Source organism: Phasianus colchicus, chromosome 6, assembly GCF_987193195.1.
Source record: "Phasianus colchicus chromosome 6, bPhaCol1.hap1.1, whole genome shotgun sequence".
In the NCBI taxonomy this organism is placed as follows: Eukaryota; Metazoa; Chordata; class Aves; order Galliformes; family Phasianidae; genus Phasianus; species Phasianus colchicus.
Genome location: NC_143441.1, coordinates 5,260,839 through 5,285,215, shown reverse-complemented (window position 1 = coordinate 5,285,215; position 24,377 = coordinate 5,260,839). Strand labels below are relative to the sequence as shown.

Sequence of the window (24,377 nt, the reverse complement as noted above, 5' to 3'; positions counted from 1 at the left end):
TTACTTCCAATTTGACTTTTCCAAAAGAAACAGTTTGCAGAAGTACAGATATGAATCCCAACCCGTCTGTAGGGAAGTAAGATACATTTGAATCTAATAAGTGATCTAGAACATCTAAAGAAGTCCTAAAGCCAATGTGTTAAAAAGGCTGCACATTCCAAACATAAGAATAAGTGTTCCAATGTGTTAGTAAAGCTGTTTCTAATGACAGATGAGGACAACTTCACATCACATAAATATATGGAAGACAGACTTTCTCCTGAAATCGCTCAGAAATAGCGATATTTATTACATCTTTTTCCATCCAAGGAGGCTTATTGGCCGATCCCTTACAACCTTAATTTACTTACCACGCACACAGCTCAGGCTGGAATGCAGCAGCTACCTAACATGCTGCAACATCTTTCTTCTGCTGCTGCCTGTTTTCCGTGAAGCTGCTCGACTCATTGCAGCACGTGAGCTGTCAGTGTATTTACACACTGAAACAGGATTTCCTCCCTAAATGCATTTAGCAGGGAAGCCATTCTGCTCTGTTCTTTTAGCTGGTTTATTACAGCAGGAAGAAAGCCTGTTTTTCCAAACAGCCTTATTGTCACACTTGGATGTCTTCTCCATGATTTTTACTTGGTTCCTACAGAGGAATAACCAGGTCTTGAGAACTGCTTTAGCTCTGTAGATAGTTATCTGTGCACAAATGAGGCACTGGAGCAAAACCAGATTTGCGTCCACATGAACTCTGTTCTCTCAGCCCTTTTAGGTAATAAGTCTTAAAAGGCCTGAGTGCTTGCCTTCCATATAAAGAATCAGAGGAATGGATTAACAGATTTTAAAGGCCAGTCCTTCACAAAACACGCATTTCATAGTTTTCCCCAACACATCTTGAGGAAACAGATGCAGTTCAGCTCCTAAACAAGTAGCTATGGACAGTCTCAATAAAAACATGGTATTTGCTACAGAAGCCTGACGGAGAAGACATCTGCTGTGTTGAGAAAACAGTGAGACATTCAAGTCAAGTATGGTATGCAACAAATATATTCATAAAATTAAACAATATATTTAAAAATAATAGCCAACAGAACACTCTTTGATTGCATTTTGCATTTGAGGCCAATAGCAGCCATTCTGCTCTTTGACGCAGGACTATTGCCAGCCACAGATGAGGCCAGCTGGGACTTTCCAAGTCCTGCAATCCAGAATGCCAGAATCTACTCTCTCTGCACACCTCTCCCCAGTGCAGCACAAACCACCCATGCAAGGAAGTTCCTCACATTCTCCAGGCTGAGCCTGCCAAACCGCACTCTGTGACTTGCCCTTCGTGTCATCTGCCACAAGCAAGAAGAGTCTGGTTACATCATCCCACAATACTTACAATGAATTGTGGTGGGTTTACATACAAACGTATGCTAATGAAAGAGGACAAGCCCTAAAGAGATCCATCTGTAAACTGAAATCGAGCCTTAATAAGATTCCTTTGATAACTGAAAACATGCCCTTTTCTACTCAGAATAAATACATTCTATGAGCTTGTCTTTATTCCAGTGCAGCATGGAGCTTCACTCTTCAGCTCACACCTCCAAGGACAATTTTTACTCTAGTAAAAGTATTTTAAAAAACACAAAACATTGGAATCCTAAGCTCATCACCCATCCAAATCATCTCCACATTTTTTATTAGGGCTTTATTTGATGCCCTTTGCTCCTCTCCTCCCCACTACCAGCAGCACAGGGAAGGATTTCAGCTCACCCAGCAGCACAGTTTCCACTTGCAGCAGCTCCAACAAGAAACAACAGGAAATAACAAGGCAAACCCAGCCATATCTGGTCAGAACAGCAGTTTCCAATTTACACGTGTATCTGCTTGGTTTGACCACTTTGGATAAGAGGCATATATTAGGTCGTCACCTGGTCGTGCTGTTTGTTATTTCTCAAAGTACAGCAGCCCCCATTGGAGGTGGCTGGTTAAATTTTAGGGAGAGAAGGAGTATCCCAAGAAACGCCGCATTAGATCAGCAGTAGTCATTCAGTATGCTGGCTCAGCATCTTCAAAGCCACGTGCAATCCTCATCAATTGGGTGAGCCTAGTGGTTGAAATATAGCCCAGGTGAACTGGAAATTGGTGGAGCTTGTGTAGTTCCTGAATTCCTGAGCACTACCTCAGCCTCTTGACAATAATGTAACATGAGCTCAAATGCTCTAAACAGCACACATTTGAAAGCTTGTGATATAAAGGATGGACAAAACTATACCTATGCCTTACAGTATATAGCGTTCTGTACAGCTTTTGGCTTGAACATGCTACAAATTAATGAAAAAACTGTGAGAACAGCCATAATAAGTCAGTCCATCCAGCAGAAAACCCTATATCCAATCATGTCTAAAACAGAGGCCTACAGAATAACAAGGACAGCACATCATGTTATTCTCCTGATATATTTCTGCAGCTTCCAGCATTCAAATTAAACATTTCTCTTTAAATTCTCAACTTCTACAACATCCTCAACAGCAAACTCCACAGATTAACCACAGGTTGCTTAAAAACATTCCTCATTTTTTTTCTTTCATTACCCCAAAGAGCTCAATATGGTTCACAAACTTTATCACCTTGCTACTCATTTCTAGCAGATTTCCCCAATCATTTATGAGTAGCATGAATACCACTGGCCGTAACTCAAGCACTTGTGGAAGTTTCCCCACCAGGAAAACAGACTGTTTATACTTTCCCTTTGCTGACTGCTTTTTAATTAGGTCGTAACACTTTGCCAACACCCCTCTTACCTGGGCAACTTACTTTCTTTATGAATTTTTGGTGATAAATCCTAATGAAAGTTTTTTGAAGGTCAGGTAGGTGATCTCAACCGGATCACCCTCTCCACGTGTCCAGCAGCACCTTCAAAGAGCTGCTGTATACCTGACACATTTATACGTTGTCTTCCCATAAACATTCTGCTCACCTCAATCTATTGGAGTATCTGTTTTAGCTACATTCTATTTATTTTATTCTTACACCAATTGCAGTCAGACACAACTGTGTAAAAAAAGGCACTGTGAAAATTTTGCTAATAAAGTCACTCGATTCCCAGCTGCAAATAGGAAGATTCACCTTTTATGCTCTTCCGAAAACAAACAAACAAACAAAACAAACCTTTGTACACAGAATCAGCAAAAACGCCAAATAACTAAAAAAAGTCTGAGAGAGGTCTTGAGCATGAGAGATAAGAAACTGAAAAGATGAGCTTCTTTCAAGAGGACCAGTGCCCTGGAATCAGATTCTATGCATGTGTTTGAATTTTTACAGACAATCTTAAAAAAATCTGTTTTCTTCAGACGTACTCACTGTGTTTTGATTCTTAGCAGCTGGAGTTCATACAGCTCTTTACCTAAAGAAAACCCATTCTGCGTGGACGTGATAGATTTTATGACATCCTGTTTACTTCAAACAGAACTTCAGAATGTCACTGAACAAAGTCAGCTTGAGAGCGCTTGTTCAACATTTCACCATACGATCATAGAAGCTGCATTTGAACATCCTCAGCTTTTTTGACAGTTGTGGCTTTTATACTGTCAGGATAAAATAAATAACAGCCATAAAAATAAACAGCCTGATACTCCAGTCACAAGGACTGCAGTGATTACTGCACGGTGGCTGACAAGTTTTTATAATGTGCTTTTAATTGATTATCCATCAATTGCAGGACGAACCCCCTCACTTGCTTCCCCAATACACACAGGTTTCCAACTCTAAATGCATTTTTCTCACCACTAAGACCTAACGAAAGGTCAGAAAACCAGACTAACCACAGACAAAGCCTGTACTCTGCAACCTGAGTCCTAACCTTGTTCCCAAGCCAACCCCCCAAAACATTCCTGTGAACTTCAATCGTGTCTGGCTAAGTCCATAACTTCATGGATTTGACTTTGGTTCAGTTTCTTCTCCAACTTCAGTTACAGCATGCTGTACACTTTCGTAAAGCATGCACATCTCCTATTACAGTTTTTTCTTTTTTTTTTTTTTTTCAAACAACCAGAATTTCTTCCCCTATCTTTCCTGACCTGAAGCAAAGCTAGCATCTGCAAACAGTAAAACCTCTGGAACACAATTAAATAACTTACATCAGCATTTCCCATTTCTAAAAATGTGCTAAAAAGCTGAAGAAAAAAAAAAAAAAAAAAGGAAACAAATGGTGCATGTAGTTCACCTTTAGCCTGATTTATCCAGAAATTGAATAACTGTGTCCTGGCAAAACAATAGGCATTTTCTTAGGATCACCAGTCTCAAGGGACAGAACATAAAATTTACCTCTGGTCTATTTGACTAGGTTTATTATCCCAGAAGAAAGTGAAATCAGACACCTCCAAGTTACTCACAAAAAGACAGGAGCAGAATTTAAAGACTTAGGAAAAATACAAGCTCAGAAATTAAAGAGGGAAAAAAATCACATCCTGAAAGATATTTTTTTAAAATATCTTGTTCTATTGTTCTATGGCAATTTTTTTAAACAAAAATGCTTTTCTCCATGCAGATGACTTCTACCATGTCACAAACAGTATTTTATCATCTTTTAAAAATGACATGGTCCGTATTGATATTTTATTTGGACAGAATTAAACTTCCCTGTCCCTCTCCACTATGCTATCACTGGTTTTGTCTATTGCAACTGCAAACTCTTTGAGAACAGGTCTCGCCCTCTGCATGCACCCAGCCCAATACCATAGTTCTGATTCTGTGTACACTTATTGCACTAGACATGATATCATCATCAACATCCTCGTCTGGAATAAGATGTCTGCATTTCTACTTTGATTTTTGAATACATCTTACATAAAACAAATGGTGTACCAGCATGTAGGAAAGAACCAAAAGAAAAAAGTTCACCTACTCACCTAGATAGCAGTAATTTGCCCTGAAGTTTCAGATCAGCAGCACAGTCCTCAGATTGACAATTCCTCTCAAAAACAGTCTGTGGAAAACAGAAAAGAACCGTTACAGCTTGAAAAGAATAAGACTGAAACACCCACAAAGAAGCAACATGTTTGGATGAACTCAAAACCCACCAAAATCTGTGATATGGGAACATTCAGTGTGAGTGCCAATGAAACTCAAGGGGAGCCAAATCTCATCTTCATCAGAACTGCCTCCCTTCTCTTCTAGATGAAAAAGAAGGTCCAAAAGAAAAGAAGGTATTTCTGGCACCCTGTTTTCTCTTTCCAAAACATATGCACGAAAATGAAAGTGTACATAAACTACTGATGAAACTATTTTCGGTCCCAGAAAGGAAGAAAGGAAGTAATTCAAACATTCACTGGCCTACATTAAAGATAAGGATTTCTATGCTTTAGGATCATGTGATCTGTTGCAATTTTTTCTGCTATCCTCCAAGCAACAAAAAAACATAGACAGTTACATACCAGCAATACTCTAGGATCTATCTACAGCAGTTTGCCATGGTTAAGTAAGGCGGCCACTAGTTAGTGAAATTAAAGAATGGGAACATGCTCCTAGCATCCAAGAAATGATGAAATCCATCCAAGAAATGATGTCAAGCTCACGGTTATTTTCCCATGCTGCTAGGAACAGAGAGTGATATCTTCCTGAACAGATGAGCAGACCTTTTAGGCTGGTGGATTCATTCTGTCCAATATGTAATACTCTTCAGTTTAGCAACTATTTAAGGGACAAATACCTTAAATGAGCATTGCCAACACTGTTCAGCTTGGAAACCTGAGACTCAATTGGTTTCTTCCTTTAGTATGACTATTCCTATCTAAGGGCTTTGGCTTATCATCAAAGTAAATACATTTCAAACATAAATGCAAAGAGACAGCAAAGTTATGCATGACACGGACAATGGTCAGACTCATGGAAAAGAAGATGGAGGTAATACGTGTCTCTGCCTGACTAGATCAGCACTGGAGAAATACTTTGAACCTGAAGGCTGGACAGCAAGAAGATTTTTTAGTCTTCGTTCTCCCAGGAAGACTCCTGTGTAAGGATGCAACTTGCTCCCCTTTTTTGTATGGTTAGAGTTCTCCATGTAGGGGTGAACAGGCAGTTAGTGTTGGACTGGAAGACATCAAACTACTCTGTAGGTTATACTAAATTGCAAACAGAAGAAAGACATTTGGGAGAGGCCAGTACATTTGGAGTGTTTTACTCTGTCCTTTCATTTTCCTTTCCCACTTTTCACTTTCTCAAAACCTGAGATATGGAAATTAGTGATCATTTAAACACAAGGGCTGAACTTATACTTCCTCCTTAATAAAGACTTTATCTGGGGTCAGAGAACAAGAATCCCAATAGCCCAGGTCAGGAACTGGCTCAAAGTATCCCTCTCAAAACATGGCATGTTTCAGAGGTACAGTTTCAGAAATCTTCAGAGCCAGTGCTCAGTAACTGTAGTACCTATATATAGGAAACACTTTTTGACCCTCAGAGGACAAAGAAAAATAAACTGTAAAAGTATTCTTGCCTGACAGTTTCCCTATTTGCACTGCAGAAATCTTGGCAAACAGAACAGAGTGATCAGAGATACAATCTGCACTTTTAAAAGAACCAAGTACTGTAAATATATGTAAGTAACTACCTAACAATCTTGGAATTTTATTACTAAATCTATAGTTGTGCTTTTTCAGAAAGAATGAACAAACATCTCATTTTTCTAAAACCACTGAGCATGTGTCTCTTCCAACACACCATGCACTGGACAGCAAGCTACTCTGTAAAACATCAGGCATATCTCATGTCATAAAACTCGAGTTCCTATATAGCACCGTGATGATAGAAAAAAATAAGGATGAGTCCCCAGTTTTGTAGATGTGTAACAGTGAATTCTCTGCTTCTATGGAAGATCTTAGACTCATTCTGGTCTGGGGAGACAGGGAGAAAAGATCTCCAGTCCATTCAGCTGCTAGGACCCAGCCAGGCAGCTATTGCTTGTTCAGCCTCCATCAGAAGCTAACAATATCTCTGGATTATATTGCCATTCTGCAGTATCTCCCTGGTTTTAATAGATCTTGTCATGCCTCTATTCCACCTCTTGTTTTTTGCATGCCTGCTAGAGCCTCAGCCCAGTAACTCCTCAGTCCTGTTTCACCCACTTTCTTTCTCTAACTTGAGCCTTTCCTTCCCCAACAGTCTGTTGTTTCCTCTGCCATTCCAGGCGACTAATTCCTGCCTGCTTAAATACTCCCTAATGTGTTTACCCCTTAATTCTTTAAGTTATCATAATGTTTGCAAACAATGCTTATATATTCTGTTATTGTACTCTCAGTTGGTTTGTGCTGTGATCTCTTCAGAGCAGAAACCATACCTAACTCAACGCTGCACACTGTTGGAGCAGGAATCTGGAGTTAGGATATGCATAAGCTCTACTACAATACAATCAGTATTTTTAGCTCTAAATAATTTTTAAATTATTTATTTTTAAATTATGGCTTTGGCTTTAAAATAACAATTTTAGGGATTTACTGAGGTCTTCACATATTCAAAATGCTGAAGAAGATAATCAACTTTCATACTTATTCAGAACTGGCAAGAGGGAAGTAGAAGGAAATAAATCCATTCTGCAATAGGAACATTTCATAATTTCTGTAGTTGCTGTTACCCAAGGTGAAGAGGAGCAGTGGTTTTACAGAAGTTCAAACTCAAATGATTCTTACCAGATTCCACTTCAATTGTACCAAGTACCTCACAGATCATCAAAGATGGTCGGGAAGATTCTTTACATAAGATTCACAGTCAAGAAGATTTTGATGTTTGGTGGGAAGGTTGTGAAAAGCTCCCAGAAAAGCTCACATTTATTGTCCCGAATGAGAAACACAGCTTTTATCTGGATGTCGTCAAACTTCTGTCTGCCATTTCCAAGAGCCAAAAAGGTGTGCGTGCGATCAGCAGGACAAGCTGAATAATATCAATGCTTCTGGGATATGACTTTACTGGTAAACACAGAGCTAAAGCTATTTGTGTGCACAGCAAGTCTGTCAGCCTTCCTGCAATCACAGCATAGAGCAGATCCAGCGATTCTTCCCTGGCTGCACAGGACCCAACAACTACAGGGAACTACTTCATAGCAGTGTCAGCAGGTCAGACATCCCAAACAAACATGGTGTTCTGATATTCCGCCTGGCTGTTTTTCTGAGTAGAAGACTGTTCATCATCAAGGAACGTGACAGATCTTTGCTAATCTTGAAAGATTAGCAGAGACAGATGCTGCCCAAGTCTTCCAGAGGGTACTACATTAAAACATAATTCTTACACAGTGCGAATACTGACAACAAATGTACAGTAAGGAGAGATCTAGTGCAAACTGACAGGGAAGAAGATGTGTGTAGACAGGCATTCAGAGCCTCGTAACAGGCATCTTCATGTCCAGTCTGCCCCTTAAAGAGAGGTGGTGGATTAAATGCTACTTCTTGTGGTCCAGGGGCCAGGCCAAATCTACAGTCTTTAGCCCCATAAAATATTAGGATGAATCCATAGTCCTACATCCTAAACATCCTTAAGCACAAAGCTGCCAGGAAGATATCCTCCTTATTGCTGGTGCTGGACTGATGAGGAATGACAATAGGAGGAAAACAAATGAAAAGGAGCCCAATATCAGCCCAGTAGCGAGAGCTCTGCTCAGAGAGATGAACATGATGTGGGGTTTCAAACCTGACTTGCTAAATTTGTTCGGATTCTTTAAATGGCTATCTAAACTTAAGTTTTTGGGAGCAGAGAAGAGAACAGGACATAGAAAAGTGAAAAAAGACCCCGTGTTTATGGTGCACCAGCCCACAGAAAGTACTGGAAGTTATCCAAGAAGCAGAGAAAAAAAAAGCATTTCAAGACATTCAACCCCCCAAAATTTAGGGAAGCACGTGAAAATCTCAAGTCTCAGCCAAAAAATGCAATCAGACTCTGAGAGGCTGCCAATATTGTATTCCATAGGCATTGCACCCAGCCTTTCAGAGATGAGGGAGAGTAACAGGCAAAAGACAACACTTGATGAGAAGGGGGAGAAATGAGATTTTCAAAAGAACTCTTGAAAGCACGATGATTTACAGTTTAGATAACAGAATTCACTCTAGATTAGATCTTTAACTGCTTCATCACCAATCAGTCCACAAAAAGTTTGCAGTGCGTCCCTTACAACGTGGCAGAATTGGTCTTCAGTAACTTGAGGATCAACCCCTTTAACTGCATGACCTGTGCCACATACTTCAGGTTATGTGTAGGGATGACTTAACAACTATATCACATCAGTAACGTAAAAGCTGTGGTACTTAAGGGATGCAGAATGAGAGGGCTTGTTAGGCTAATAATTTTTTACCTTTTACATCCTAATGCAATGGCTATTAGTATGTAATGTGATGAAGTTGCTTATTTAAGGAGCAGGTGGTGTGATTTGATTTTCAGAAGTATTGACCAGTAAGCAGATCTCTCTGCTTTCTCCAGGAACTACCTCCTATGTTACGGCTTTACAAATCCATGACTTGGGATATTAACATGCTTACACAGAAACAGAAGCCTGACTTCAGAACTATATTTAGTCTTTCCATTTTCCAGCTGCCTGAAAAATAGAGCTGTTATCTACGTATGTATCGACCTCAAATAAAAAGAAATAGTTACTGGTTCTTCTCAGACATCTTATGCTTCACTATACTACTCATGGAAATGATCCACTCAAATATCCTGCTAAGCCAAGTGCAAACAAGCTGATTTAAATTCTCAGTAGAAAAGTGATTAATACTCTGAAGAGCTTTCTAGGATTTCATCAGGCTAAAAAAAGAATACACAATACGCCCAATCGCTGTAACGAGTGGCAGAGAATCACAGGGCAAAGGCAGGAGAGTTGTAAGCATACAGAAGAATTCTACCACAGAACCAGAGTCACGCTGGAACTGTGTGGGGCACTGGATGGGGGTGAGCATCTGTTTTCTTGGTGGAAAGTGTGTTCTGATGAAATGTATGGGTAACCTGGGGAGTTTCCTGGCTCACTTCTAATGCATTAGTATAAGAAAGCAGGAACTGACTGGTAATAACCATTTTATTATACTAACAGGGATGCACAACACAAGTGGAACTCCTGCAGCTGAGGAAGGTGACAGGGAAATTCATCCACTCTACAGAGCAGAGGAATCCAGGCCTAAGGCTCACAACTTGTGACTGACGTTTGTAAAGCCATCTAAGGGCAAATACAATAATTTCTCCCCTATTCCAGCTGTATCCTGGTATTTACACCTTTCACTAAGTGTTGAAAACCAAACTGGAGCAGTAAGATAAAAAGAACACTCAAGTGTAAGAAGTGTTATTACTTGCAATTACTCCCAAATTGAATTGAATTGTTCAGAAAAGAACGGGCATGTTAGCTATCAAACACAAGCATGTATTAATGAACTTATGTATTAGTTATTCCTCACAGCAGTGAGTGGATTTAATAATGCAATTTTTTGTTCTCGTATTCTCCTGGGGTGAAGAATTACAATTGGTGGCAATAGAAATACACTCCCAGCCTTTTGGAGCTGTATTAGATTTCTAGTCTGACTCACTCATTTTTCAGGCTGAGGCAATTTTTTTCTTTTTGAAATTATTAGCAGCTCAAATCAGCCAAAAAGTGTTCTCATTTCACAGGATTTCAGACCTTATAAATCCATAGAACAATAGATGAGAAAGACTTATTGGGTTAATTGTTCCATCTCCCAGTACCATTATTGGGAGATAATGGGCTCCCAAGGATGGGCTTCTGCAGCACATTTCCCAATATATTTCCTGACTCATCCTAAATAATCTTCCATTTATTTTCAATGACTACAGAATAATTCAATTATATCATCTCAGGAGGGTTTTTAATGATATTCGAGAACATTTTCTATTCCTAAGTGTCCTTATTTCCACTACCAAGTATGCTCCTATACTCTTAACATTTTAATATACGAGTTAGAAGTATTGTTGATGATGCAATGGAATAATTGAAAGCATAAATAAAAATACAACAAAAAAGTGGTAACTGATAATAGTTTGAAAAAAAAAAAAGTGTTTTAAAATGATCAGATAAGCAATTTTTGTCTACTTTCAGCTCACTTACACTCCCAAAGATATGGGGAAGTCATCTTCTATAATCCACCTGCCTTTCAGTGGTTTTGTTTTTATGAATGCTACTCTAAACTGCAAGTGATTCTGTGGCACTGAGGTATTCTCAAGTGGAAGAATTACTATTATCATAATAACTGCTCTCCAGATGTTGGCTATTCCAAGTTCTACTGATCTTTCATCTAAGTGCTGAAAAAATACGAAGAGAGCTAATGAAGCCTAGCCTCCTGAAGGCTGTCACCTGTCTGTGTGTCAAGTATATGATGATTTTATTCTTTTTTTTTTAGCAGTTCCACACATAAGCAGAAGATCTCCATCTCTTTCACTTACAATTCTCCATCCACAAAGCGATATGGAAATGAATTGCATGCTGTTCCATGGGAATTTCAGTTCGTGTGATCATCTCTCACTTCCTTATCTATGTATTTGGAGAATCTATAAGCTAAATCAGATAATTCTTGTGCTCAGATCTCAGACAAGATCACCCTGTGGTACGATTCGCCCTGGCACATACAGCCAGCCTACATATGAAGCCTACATCTGTGTGTATATATATGCACACACATACACGCATGTGATATTGGCTGTTGTTCTTTAGGAAGCCCATAAGATGTAGGCTATGTCTCATGCATTAGGTTGTTTTGCCTGTATTTTCAAACAGCAATGTAAACAAGTTGGACCATTACTGGCCAAGCCTGTCACTGCTCAAGAACAAGCTGATAGAAATATGGATACCATCAGAGATGTCAATTTCCACTAATTCTTACTTCAGCAAGTTTGCTGATTACAAACACCTCAGAGGTACAGTAATACATCTGGACACCTGCTGTTCTCACTCAGTACTGAATTTCTTCCAGACTTGTAAATCTTTCCTCATCACCATTCAACAAAAGAAAGCAGGCAAATGCAATACTCAGCTTAATCCAGTACATGCTTGGGGTGGGTCCTTCCCACCATCCTTCCCACCATCCTTCCCAGATGTCCTGGCATGAACAGCACCCAATCCCTGCCAGTTCAGAACTGAGCCGAGACAAATTTGGTCAGAGAAAAAGACAGCCATGAATAAAGGGAGGGCATAGAAGGAGTAGGAATCAGCACTTTTAGCAAAACCACCTCAATTGGTGGAAGAACAATGGTGATTAAGCATTAATGGTGGCACAGAAAGGAAGAATAAAGGCAAAAGAGAATTTGGAAGCCCAAGGAGGAAAGGGAGCGTAGTGCCAAGAAGTTTCATCTGGAGCACAGCAATTTGGCTGACTCCGCAGTCTCCCAACGACCTCCTGTGTGCCCAGGTGTAAAACAGTCTCCACTCCTTCCGTTCACCCTGACAGATATGCTAAGCCATTGAGGCTTCAGCGTACCAGTAATTTAGATTGTCCTGGCCGGCCTCCAAGACAGGAAAACGCCCTTGAAGCACCCAAGCTCCTGAGCCATGCCTGGGAATGGTTTGCGGTAGCTGACATGGAAGCCATTCCAGCAGGCAGTCAGGACAGAGATGTCATTCCTGCATTGAGAAACACACCAGAAACAGCCCAGTTTGCTGGCAGAGATGAAGCCTGATCCAAGCACACGGGCATCTCTGCTTTGGAGAAGGTACCACTGACAAACCTGGACCACACCACATTTCAGCCTGTGTAGATCCATTGTTGCTTTGCGCTCAGCCTGAGATGCTGGGAGTGGTGGGATGTCTTACAAATGAGAAAAAGCCAATATTTATGCAGCAAGTCAAAACTACTAAAGGTGTTCATCATTCAGCTTCACCAAAATCCTTCTAAATTTTCTCATGCCTGTCAAGTACGCTAATCTGTGTGTAATTACTTAGTCAGCTTTAAGTTAGCTGCTCAAAGACAAATATTTCCAAAAATAGCACTTTGCTTTAAAAAGGTGAAGTTTATCCCAGAGACAAGCAGCCGCACAGACACCCAGAGATACTGCACTATACCCAGACTCTCCTGCAAGTCTGACATAGCTGGGAACAGAATGTCCTAAACATTTTCTCTTATAACTCACAAGCAGTTTTATGACAGACCATTCCCGAAATCCTGAAGACACTGACGCAATTAAACCTACTGAGAATATTTTCCTATAACAAAATGGTGTCTCCATCCACATAACAGCAGGTGATTTTATTACAGTGTTCAAAACAGAGCGAGTTCTAGCACACCACGTTTTAAACTCTAAGATACATTACTGGATAGTAGAGAATAAATCCCCGCTGTATTTGGCAGGAGAGCTCCCTCTTTCCTGGTTGACATGTATTTATACAGTGGGTATACAAAAATAAATGCTATAGTACAAACCACTTACGATGAACTAAGCCAAACCAAGTTCTAAATACACATTAATTTCCCTGAAGTAGGAAGATTTATTATTTTTTTCCAGTGGACAGAGGTAGCAACTGGATTTGGGAAGCAATGAGAAAGCTAATGGAAAGTCATCCTCGGGGTGGGAAGTTTTATTAAAGTTCATAATGCGCACTCAAAGTAAAAGCTTTGTTTCTCCACCCATTCTTGAACCCATCAGAGATTTTCAGTTTGAACAAAAGCTTCCTAGCCTCCTACAACTTGGAAAGCTGTCATCTTCTTCACATAATTGGTCTCCACCTAACAATTGTACAAAAGTTGCCGAGGCATCTATCAATAGACATGTACACATAACCCCACGGATTTGCTTTTGCTACCACAGACCGTTACACCAAGCTATAGCAACCACAGTTTCTGGTAAGCATATATAAGAACCAAGAAAATAAGTTAGTGAGGAAAGTTGTTGCTGTATCCCAGGCCACAGAGTGCCTCAGGCCAGCTTCACAGCATTATTACTTCACTTTGAAGTGTTAGAGCCTCTTCGCAAAACGAGCCATTTTACAAAAATGGCCAATGAATAAAGCCTCGCAACTGCATGATGTTTGTTAGGAAATTTCCATGAAGATCCTTTTCCTCTCACCAACCAGAAGTTCAAATTGTTAATCGTATTTTGATTGCTTTGAGGCCAGTAGTTTCAGGAGCAGAAGGAAACTCCCTTCAATGATCAATCAATAATATGCTCATTTTTACATACAAACTTTTTTTTTTTGCACTGTCTCACAGTTAAAGTTGCTCTCTTAAAATAAATGCGATCAATAAGTAAATGAATTTTGAATGAAAACTCCACATCAATGCACTCATTTACTGCAAGTACTTTGCTCTTTTGTCCAAGACTAAGCTTTTTTCTTACATACAAAGTAATACTGATTTGAAGAACGAATATCCAGCATAATCCTCTTTAGTGATTATGTCATCAGGAAAGGGTAAACCATCCCTCTGGTGCATGTCCATGAACTCTGTTCCTAGGCTGACTCCATAATGCACTGGAAGAAAAGCTCCACAAAAAACTTTGTATGCTCAATATAATCTTTAACTCTCACATCAAGAGGCCACTTGGTAGCTTTCCTGCCTCCTTGTTTGTGAGCCACAAGGCTGTTCTGTCCTTGTGGAAAGCCATGCACACATACAGGGAACATCTGGGTCATGAAAAACAAACTGCGATTCCAGTGAAAGCGATCATTTTAGCTTTGACATCACTTTAGTTCAGATCTAGGTGATCATTTGCATGACTGGCTTTTCAAATAGGTCAAACAGAGCTGAAGTAGGATCTTGATGAACGGAAGGCTGACCTCTCTCCACAGCTGCCTTTCATTTCATCATCTGTGCGCTACTTCCATTCACAGAAATTAGCCACCTGAGATTATTAGCAGAATGTCAACCTCTAACAGTACCTTTGGTACCTTGAAATAATAGATGGAGCATTTTAGATTTCAAAACACCACTAATTACTGGATACACAGGGTCTAGAACCTCGAAAAAAACCACACTCCCCTAGCTATGTAGAAAGACTTCAGTTCTAGAAGTAAAACTGATCTTATCCATCTCTCACTCCCCACCCTTCTGAAATGCTGCTGTTTCCTAAAGCAAAAAGTGGTACCTCTGCTGCTCTTGCTGAGTACCCATCTTAATGCCAACCAGACCCAGTATTAGAGGGCACTGAAACACTGAAAATAGTGCCCACTAGATCTTTCGAGTTGGATTTCCAAACTGTAAGGTCTTTCCAAAACCCCTGTTTTCACTGAAAAAGTAAATCCTTTGTTATGTAAAGTTTTGTTCCTACTATTCCTCTACCCCTTGAAAAACAATTTCTACTTGCAAGATGAAAAAAAGTTCTAAAAGAGAACACTAAGTCTTGATTTTTCCATGAAATTGGTCTTTGAGGAGCCTGTCAGTGCCTCAAGCTACTCAGTCAAGGCTTTCTCACCATGACTGCCACAATTAATCTGAAGTTCTGCCCACTTCCTTGGCTGAAAGTGGGCTCAAAGGCAACCCCATGTCAAAGTCCTTTTCTTACTAAGCTCAGTGAACAACATCTGGAAAGCAAATGAAAAAGCATTGTTAAACTGGCTCTCTCTCACCCAAATTATACAAGAAAACAAGCCAGGAAAATTCCCAACATATTTTTGTTTCTGCTGTATAATCTCAGCATTTAGGTATTTTAATATTGATCAGAGAGTATGCCTGCAGGGTAAGATGTGGTCTTTGGAGTTTAAACCTTGTAGTAAAGCGTCCAAGCGGTTTAGTTTATGTAACATCCAACTTTTCATCACACGATTCTGATTCCAGAGTTCTTTAGAAATTCCCAGTGTGTGTTTGCAACAGTGCAACATTTAGATATTTAAGAGCAACACTAGCCTTCTTCATAAAACATAAAAATAAGTAATTACTATATTTAATCTTCATTCATTCACTTATAAAACATTCTTAAATACTCTTTTCTCTAAGTACAAGGGTTATAGCAAAAAAAAAAAAAAAAAACAATTCCAAACACCTGGGTATGTGGCAAAGCAAGCTTCTGCAAGCATTTCAGCTGCTCTTTCTTTAAGTAGTATTCAGGGATCTGCGGATTTCAGAACAAAATACACTTAAAAGCAGCAGAAGAAAGCAGTGCTACAGATAATGATGCTAGCATCAGAAATCTGGTTAAAAAACAGATCAAACAATCCACTGTTAAAAGCCTTAAACTCCAGGTGGGCTCTTCAGTGTTTAAAGAAGAAATGGTTTCCATTTCACAAGCAATGCCAGCTTGTAACTCTATAAGAATGCTTTGGAAATCAAACTTGACTGGATGCAACTTCAAGACACTTAATCTAACTTTTAAGTTGGATCTGCTTTGATCAAGGAACTGGATCTTCAAGGGTGCTAATTATCCTGAAGTGATACTTCAATTCAATGCTGCAAAACACAGAAGTCATACTTCCATTCAGAACTTGTAGCCTCATGGCTGGATGCTCCAGTGTCAGTGCAGCAAGAAGTGGCATTGTCCTGCAGGTTCCTCTGTTGGCACTCTGTCCTGCATCTACAGTGACCACACTCAAGCTGGAGTCTTTCAAAAGATCACCAGCAGCCTCTTTTTTTAAACGTTATTAATGAAAAAAGGAGTTTTCATTAACCCTAAGCATGTTTAGCACCTTCAGAAGAACTGTTTTGGCAACCCTTGTAAAAAAAACCTCTCAAAATCAGTCAGTATTTTCCAAAGATACTAGTGAGGCCATGTCAGACAAACAGATAGGCAGCCCAGTCACGTACACTTCATTTCCTTAGGGAACATTTAGGATCCCTATTCTCTAAGTGACGAGTGCTTGAAAACCAATGGAATTCTCTTGTTCTGAGCAAAAATAACAAAGAAGGGGTTTTCTGAAAATGCAGGAGTAAAATAGGATCCTATATATACAATGCTGAGCCTATACTTCACTGTCTCTCAAAAAGAAACATTCTACTTCAGCAAGGCATTTTCTATAATTGCAACAGCAGAAGGGATTTCCCCTGCCACATTGCTGAATGTGAGAAGCCCTCAATAAATGACGGCCATGGGCCAGGCAAATTTCTCTTCATATCACTCACCACTCTGCCCTCCAGCAGAGGTACAAGTCCTGCATCCCCTCCTCAACTCAGTTCTGTCCCTCCAAGAATAAGCTTTAATCTAAAAGAAAAGCTGGATCAAGTCTGTCATGAGAACCTCCCTCAGAAAGGGAAGAGCTAGGAGGAGCAGGACTTTCCCTCCTTTCCTTCATTCAGTCTTTTTCTGCCCAGTACACTTTGAAACAAGCAAGTGACTTTCTCTTTTGCTGCCCAACCCTGCCAGCACAATTCTTTACTGCCTCTCAGAGACACTAATATCGATGACAGTAAGGATAGTACTGTGCACATATAAATCTAAGCTTTGCAATCACTTTTTACATCCACTTCTGTTGCCAGTCCAAGATGAGAGAGCCACGAGGAAATAAAATAATCCAAACCTGACCTGATTCCTTTGTGCAATCTTCTGTCCTTTCTTCCAACGGAGAACAGGCTTCAGAGGAGGAAGTTCCTTGTCCTCTTTTCCTCTTTCTATTACGTGTTCCCCGAGGCTGTATGAAGCTTCAAATACAATTGGAGATATGACATCTTTGACTCTCCTCTGTAAAAGGAAACACAGATACTACTGTTACATACATGTAGGCAGATATTTATACACAACATTGTAAATCCAATTAAAGCATTATTTGTTTTTAACACTTCAGATGTGAAGCAGGCCTCTGTATTCCCTTTGGTCTTCTTACTGCTGAACAGGAAAAAAAACTTTTGTCACAACAAAAGTAGTCAGATCAAAAAACAGTTAACAAGAGGTGAGTTATTCTTTTAGCACTCTCGGTTTCACTGAAATCCTTGGCACATTTTCCACACCTGTAAACCAAATCTTTCTAATCAAAACTCAAATATTTTCCATTAGGACTGCAAAAATTTGAAGCAAAGAGTGTATTTTCTCTGGGGTTTCTAAATTCTAGGCTTTGATTCAGGTCACTTCCAGTGTGTTCCACTCACTTAAAAAAAAAAAAGTCAAAACTCCATCTCAAGTCTTGCATTTTTTTAAATTATTATTATCAATTACATGAATGAATGGGTAAAGTTACCAATGGGGCTGTAATAACAAGGCTATAGACATGCAGGGGTGAGGAAAGACACCTTCCAGCATTGTTCTGAAAGCAAAACTCAGAGCACCACCACCCTAGGATCAGTAACACCTGCATAAAATAAAGTTTTTCTACTTTTTTAATCAGTATATTGTACGCTAAACATCAGATGTACTAAATAGTGCCGCATTATTTGTTTGATAGGATGAATCTTTATTATTATTATTGCCTTCTCTTGTTGCTCGAGCCCAAGCCACAAAACTTCTACCATTTATTAACAAAAGTGAAGCCTGAAGTCTGCCTTCTGTGAGAGGATAAAATGCTCATTGTGTTCTTGACTTCCAAAATCCAATTTACCAGAAAATAAAAGTGGCAGACATCCTACTTTTCCACAAGCAAACATCCCTCTTGAATTTTATCTACTTAAAAAAATGTGTGTGAATTCAATGCAGATGAAACTGAGAAGATAAGAAGATAACCAAACACAACAGGTCTTCGAATGGACCAACACTCAGCTAGACACTGTATTGCACCAAGGGATGGGACATCCACTTTTCAGCCCCTTCCATGATCCCACCTGGGGCAGGAATTGTAACACAGAGATAGCAATGCTAAAACTCACATAAGCTACTAGTTTTGCTCTCACAGAAAATCACGTGCCATAACTTCAGTGAGAACTGTATCAGCATACAAGGAGATTATATATACTCAAAAACAAGAGGGCTAAAAGCATACCATGAGGCAGCAGTGAAACAACAAGTCATCAGGCAGATCACCACCTGATCCAACAGCTTGCAGCCAACTATGTCTGCAAAGAACAACTGGAAGTGTATGCAGTGGGTGGAATTAAAATCCACCTTTTTTTCTAGCTCTGGTACTGCACTATGGCAACAGTAAGTGCTTGTGACTCCTAAGAGTTTTAATATGACCTTGGAGGGCTCAGTCCAATCCCCTTTGAAGTCAAAAGACAAGTTTCCCATTGACTTCAATGAATGCAGGAGCATGCCCATACTGTTTGCTGGTGTCTCTTTCCTTTTCATTTTAGTGCTGAAATTGTGACTTCCAGCAGCTAGATTAATTACACGTGTGGATATTCCTTCACCACACTTGTCTTTAATTAAGGATGAAAGTATGAATGCTGCCCAGTTACTAATTGTGCCACATGTTCAGTTTCTTCTGCTCACAATCTTAAAACACGAAGACAACATTATGTGGGATTTTTCCTCAGTAACACAGACGGTTCTGTCTCGCAGGTACACCACAGACCGTCTGGGAAGCAAATACAAAATGAGAACATTGAATACTGGCCCAAATACAATCTGGAGAAGCATTATTTTAAGCTGGAAATACACTCTGTTTCTTCCTCATACAGCCTACCCAGATGTACTACTTCCAGCAGTCAAATCAGGTGGTGCTGCCCACGTATCACCTTCAGGTATTCCTCATTTCTAAAAGGTAAAAGATGCAATGACAAACAGTTTCGAGATAAATCCTTCAAATGAAGGAAAGTAGTACTTGCTTTTTTTTTTTTCCTATTGAAAAAGCCCTATTTGCATGGTTTGCCAAGGGATATTATTTCTACAAGCAGCTTTTACATATATTTACACTTTTTCACTACGCTGAGAAAGTGTTGAAGGTTGATGACATTTCGGCATCACGAAAAAGTATCCCTGGCAAACCACAGCACAAGGACAGCACAGCTTCTTTTTTAGCAGCAAAGATGCCTGGAGCACATCAAAACTAGCGTACTACTCAAGGAGTTCATATTATCAACAGAAGCAGCCACGTAACAAGTGTTCGGTGACTAACAGTAACAAATAACACGATGTCACTGAACTGCTGCAAGTTTTCACTGTGCTTGAATTGGATCAGGGGTCTGAAGGTGGGTTTTCCGCAAGCCATGCAACTTTCCTGTTCTCACAAAGCCATTTCTCTAGGGTGGTGTTCTTTTCCTCTCTCAGCAAACTGTCCTCTCCAGTGTAACTTCCTGCAATGCAAACAGCTCTAGCCAGCCTTCCTCTGGATTACTTCCTCTGGATGCTCTCCCTTTCCCTCTGAGGTTGCATGACATCACCCTGAGTGATGAAAAAGGTGTTTAGGTATGAACTGTTTTTTTTTTTTTTTTTTTTTTTTTTTTTTTAAATCAGGATGCTTCCTCGCTATTATCAAGTGAGGATGTAACCCTAAGAAAGGAACACTCAAAGAGCATCTACAAAAGCATTAAGTTGCTTACAGAAATTGCAAAAGACACTGTGGTCCTGAGCACTCACCCTAACAAAGAGCAGGCTTGCCATCTCACAGCAAAACCACCCCCCACCCCAAATAAATACACTTTTTTTTGTTGTTTGTTTGTTTTTTTAATGCTATGCTAGAAGCTGGGCATGGCTTCTTCATTTTCTCTTCTGGCTTAGCAGGGGAGAAAAAAGCAACCAAGCAAACCAAGCCGCTGCCAGATTTCTGATTGCATTTCTGTCTGGCTTTAGTAACAAGTCCGAAAATCCTGAAAAGGAATCACAGTGCAACTATTAAATGTCATAGTTTTGATTCTGAACAGCATTTCTGATTCCCTCTCTACAGCGGAGCATGATGACTGTAGGAAATTACTTCGTGCACGTTTTGTGGGCACAGAAAAAGGCACACAGTGACAACACAAACACACACACAGATTCCAGTCTCCTAAAGGCTGTCTTCTCCAATCTTCACTTTGTGCTACCAAGAGCCCACACACATCAGAAAGTCAGGAGAATTTGGATGGAACAGGACAGGGCCTTGTCATGGGGGATAGGATTTGCTCTGCTCATGGTGTGAGCAGCTGCCAGAGAAGACTGGATACCATTTCAGCTTTCTTTAGGCTCAGTGCCACAGTACAGTCAGGGGACTACGCACGAGCCCATTAAATCATCACATCTAATCCCTTTTTCTCCTACAAGGTGAAAGTCTCCAGCAGGGGATCTGGAGAGTGCCAAATTTTTAATTATGGCCAATGGGCTGAAAAACAAATTGAGATGTAAATAATCTTTACAATCTACCGCAAGAGTCCTGCAGGATGAAAGGTTGAAACGTGGCCCTTTTACAGAAGCAAAACATTAAGTGAGAATGAAGTCATTTTCAACAGTGTTGAATGAGAAAATACATGTAGTCAATGGGATGGTTTCTGTGGTTGCCCCTCACTTATCCTGGTTTACATTTTTGAGGGCTTCATTTCTTATTCTTCTTCAGAAAGTTATGTTCTATCAGGCCTTTTTTCTATTTTAACATGATCTTGAGGACATCAACCCAGGTAAAATTTCAGAGCTTTCAGTTAAATCAGTACAGCTTTTCAGTATTCTGAGAATTAAGCTTTGTTTAGCTTAACGACTAAGAACAAATTTGAGAATGTGTCTTTTAAAATACTCAACGTGAACATTATAGTCTAAACATATTCAAGTTTTAAACAAGCACTAATAGTAAACTGTAAGCATTTTTTAAAGGCTTAAAACACACAAAATAAATTTGAAAAACCTAATTTAGTAGATAATGTATTAACGCCATAAAATATATAAAGCCATCATGCTAATGCTGGGCTAGCATTAGCATGATGGCTAATAACACTTCAATCAAGTCACAGGTCACTAACACGTATGTCCTCAACTCAATGCCAAGGGATAAATTGTTCCCTGCTCAATGATTTTAAAAATGACTCAAACCCCCACCAGTCTTTGGAACTAAAGGCCACTACTTTCCCAATTTATCATATGAAATATCAGCTGTAGATCTTAATAACTATACACAACGGGTCATGAATCAATCAAGATTATAGTGCGTGACTTCCAAATGAATTACTTTCTCCTATTATCTCAGCCTCCCTCTCTAAGCTGTGAGTCATATAGGAGACAAGACTTTGGAGCGATGCAATACAATAAAAATAGCAGACAAATTGGCTTTAAACTGGAAGACAGGCTTCCATTCATTCCAGACAAATGAATGCATAGGTCTCATTCTTGTACCTGAAAACGAGTGAGGAGTAACTTGCTCGTCCTGTTCCTCACAATACTTAGAACAAATCTAAACTACGGCCAAGTTTAGACCCCTCAGGTTACCAATTTCTAGTGCACGAGCCAAGTTTCTACTCTCAACCTGTTACTAATCCTGTGCAACACAAAACCCACCTCTGTTCTCAGGAGAGCTTTCCTTCATTTACTTTGATAAAGACATTCTAGGACTTGAAATAATTTGTTTCAGATCGATGTAATTTTAGCATTTGTGTCACCCCATTGCAAAGTCAGACAGAAAACGGTCATGTGAAAGTAATCTTGAAGAGATCTAGTTTCCATTCTGTACACAACATGCACACATAGACTGTATTTTAGACATTACTGTAGTTAAAGGAGGAAAATCACAACTGCCAAGCCTGTTTCAGTGATGAGACAGAACTAGAAGATTACTTGGTTGGTAAAAGCTCATTTACAACATCACTGGTGAAATTTTGTGAAATTAATAGCATATGACAGCAATTAGAGGCCTAACGCTTCAATAATCCATGCTTCTGTCTTCTTTTAAGATCCTGTGACAGCTATAACTCAAAAAGTAGGCAGACTGTCTTTGTTGCTAAACTTCAAACATTACAAAGCTTCTGAAGAATCCCAAAATTCAGAGCAGCAAAAAGGAGCAAAGGACTTGCAGGGCGTCACACACTTGAGTGTTATTTACTGCTGGAAAGAATGGGAATCCTCCCTCTGTCCTTTTCCCAGCTGTGTTAGTCTAGCACACAATTGTTTTAATCAGGCCAGAAGCCCTTCTTCTCAAACCCTGATAATGGGAAAAATGTAAGGGAGGAAGAAGCAAATCTTAAAGGGATCTGGTGCTAAACAAACACCAGGCGTCAAGCAGCCTGCATGCATGGAAAGGACACCTCGAGATGGCAGGGGCTGAGCTGCAAGTCCAAACCCAGCTGGATACAGGCTCACTCTGAGTTAAAGTGTGCACATCTGGCTTCCTGCTATCAGCCAGGGATGATAAAGGTATTACTGATGTTGGCATGAGAGAGACTGAGATCAGTGCTGTAAACATTCCATGTCAAAGGTTACCGAGACTTAATATTGCTGATAATCCTTTCATGGTAATCAGTAGGAAGAGTAATCATATGTGACCCGAATACAATACAATGTTTTACTGAGCCCAGGCTTCGATTTTCCGGCTCAATACTAAAATGCATTATGACCATATAGTTTCAAATAACTTTGTTTTCCCCTGTCTTATTTATAAAGTTGAATGTTGCTTCTAACACTTCCAGGATGGATTTTTGTTTGTATGTTTGTTTGTTTGTTTAAATCATCCATTTCTATCTTTAAGGATCACTTCCTTATTTTTGATTGATGGATTGAAGATTGAAACAGAGTAAACCAGAAAACAGACAGCTAGCTTTTTGCCTGGTACAGCCATCTCTATAACATATGCCTGGCTATCTGCCTTACAAACAATTGGAAAAAAACGTCTGAGAGCTGATAAGCTCACTGCTCACCTAAACTGAGGCATTCATTTACCAAAAAGAATACAAGAAAGAATAACAGGGGTAACAATTAAAGCATTTATGTTACTTGTTCTGAAAATATTGATACACTTGTATTCCGTAGGGAATTACACACTGAATTGAGACGATAATTAAACCCATGCTCCTCTTGCACGTATGTAACCATACCAGACACTTGTCTTTTCCACTGGATCCACTATACTTCACATTCTGCTGACACAACATTTTATCTAAACTGAGCTTTAGAGATTTCCTCTAACGCTTAAAATCCATCAGTTAATCCACCTACCTGTTTCTCTTTATGCAAGATATCCCTCCAACACCGATGGATGCACAAGCTAAGCATGGAGGTCCCTGTATGAAGCTCCCTTGTTACCTCACTCTCCAGATAGATTTTTTTCTGTGATTTTTTTTTTTTTAAAAAGAAAAGGAGGAAGCACCTCTACTTGATCACTGCCTCTTGGGAATCATCAAAAGGCTCCTCCCAAATGTCTGTAAAAGGCTCCAGAGCTGTAGGAAGAGCTAGGATACAAGACACATTCCTCCACTTTTCCCAATGACCACCCCACTAAATGCCTGTTCCCATTTGTAGGTACCTACACCTTCTCAATGGGATAAATTATCTAAGAGGTTTGTGCAAACAGACTGAGGTTCCATACACCTTCTCGGATGTGGGTCTTAGGGTACATTTTATCTCACCTTCTCATACAATATGTCCCTAATATCTAGCAGGACACTAGGAAGTACCTCAGTATGAATAAGTCAAACATCTTTGGGCTCAGCTGCAATCCTGGTATCTCAAATGGTCTGAGTGACTGAATATCT

General features: G+C 39.7%; 1 protein-coding gene across 3 annotated transcripts in view; it reads right to left on the bottom strand.

Moving 5' to 3' along the window:
• ITGA9 (integrin subunit alpha 9) overlaps nt 1-24,377 on the bottom strand; it is a 213,282-nt gene that overhangs the window by 95,498 nt on the left and 93,407 nt on the right. For all 3 annotated transcript variants that reach the window (XM_031608364.2, XM_090142245.1, XM_090142246.1), the window contains 2 exons: nt 17,395-17,550; nt 4,881-4,957 (listed from right to left, as the gene is read on the bottom strand). In XM_031608364.2, coding sequence (XP_031464224.2) covers nt 4,881-4,957; nt 17,395-17,550 — 233 coding nt within the window. The remainder of the gene's footprint in view (nt 1-4,880; nt 4,958-17,394; nt 17,551-24,377) is intronic.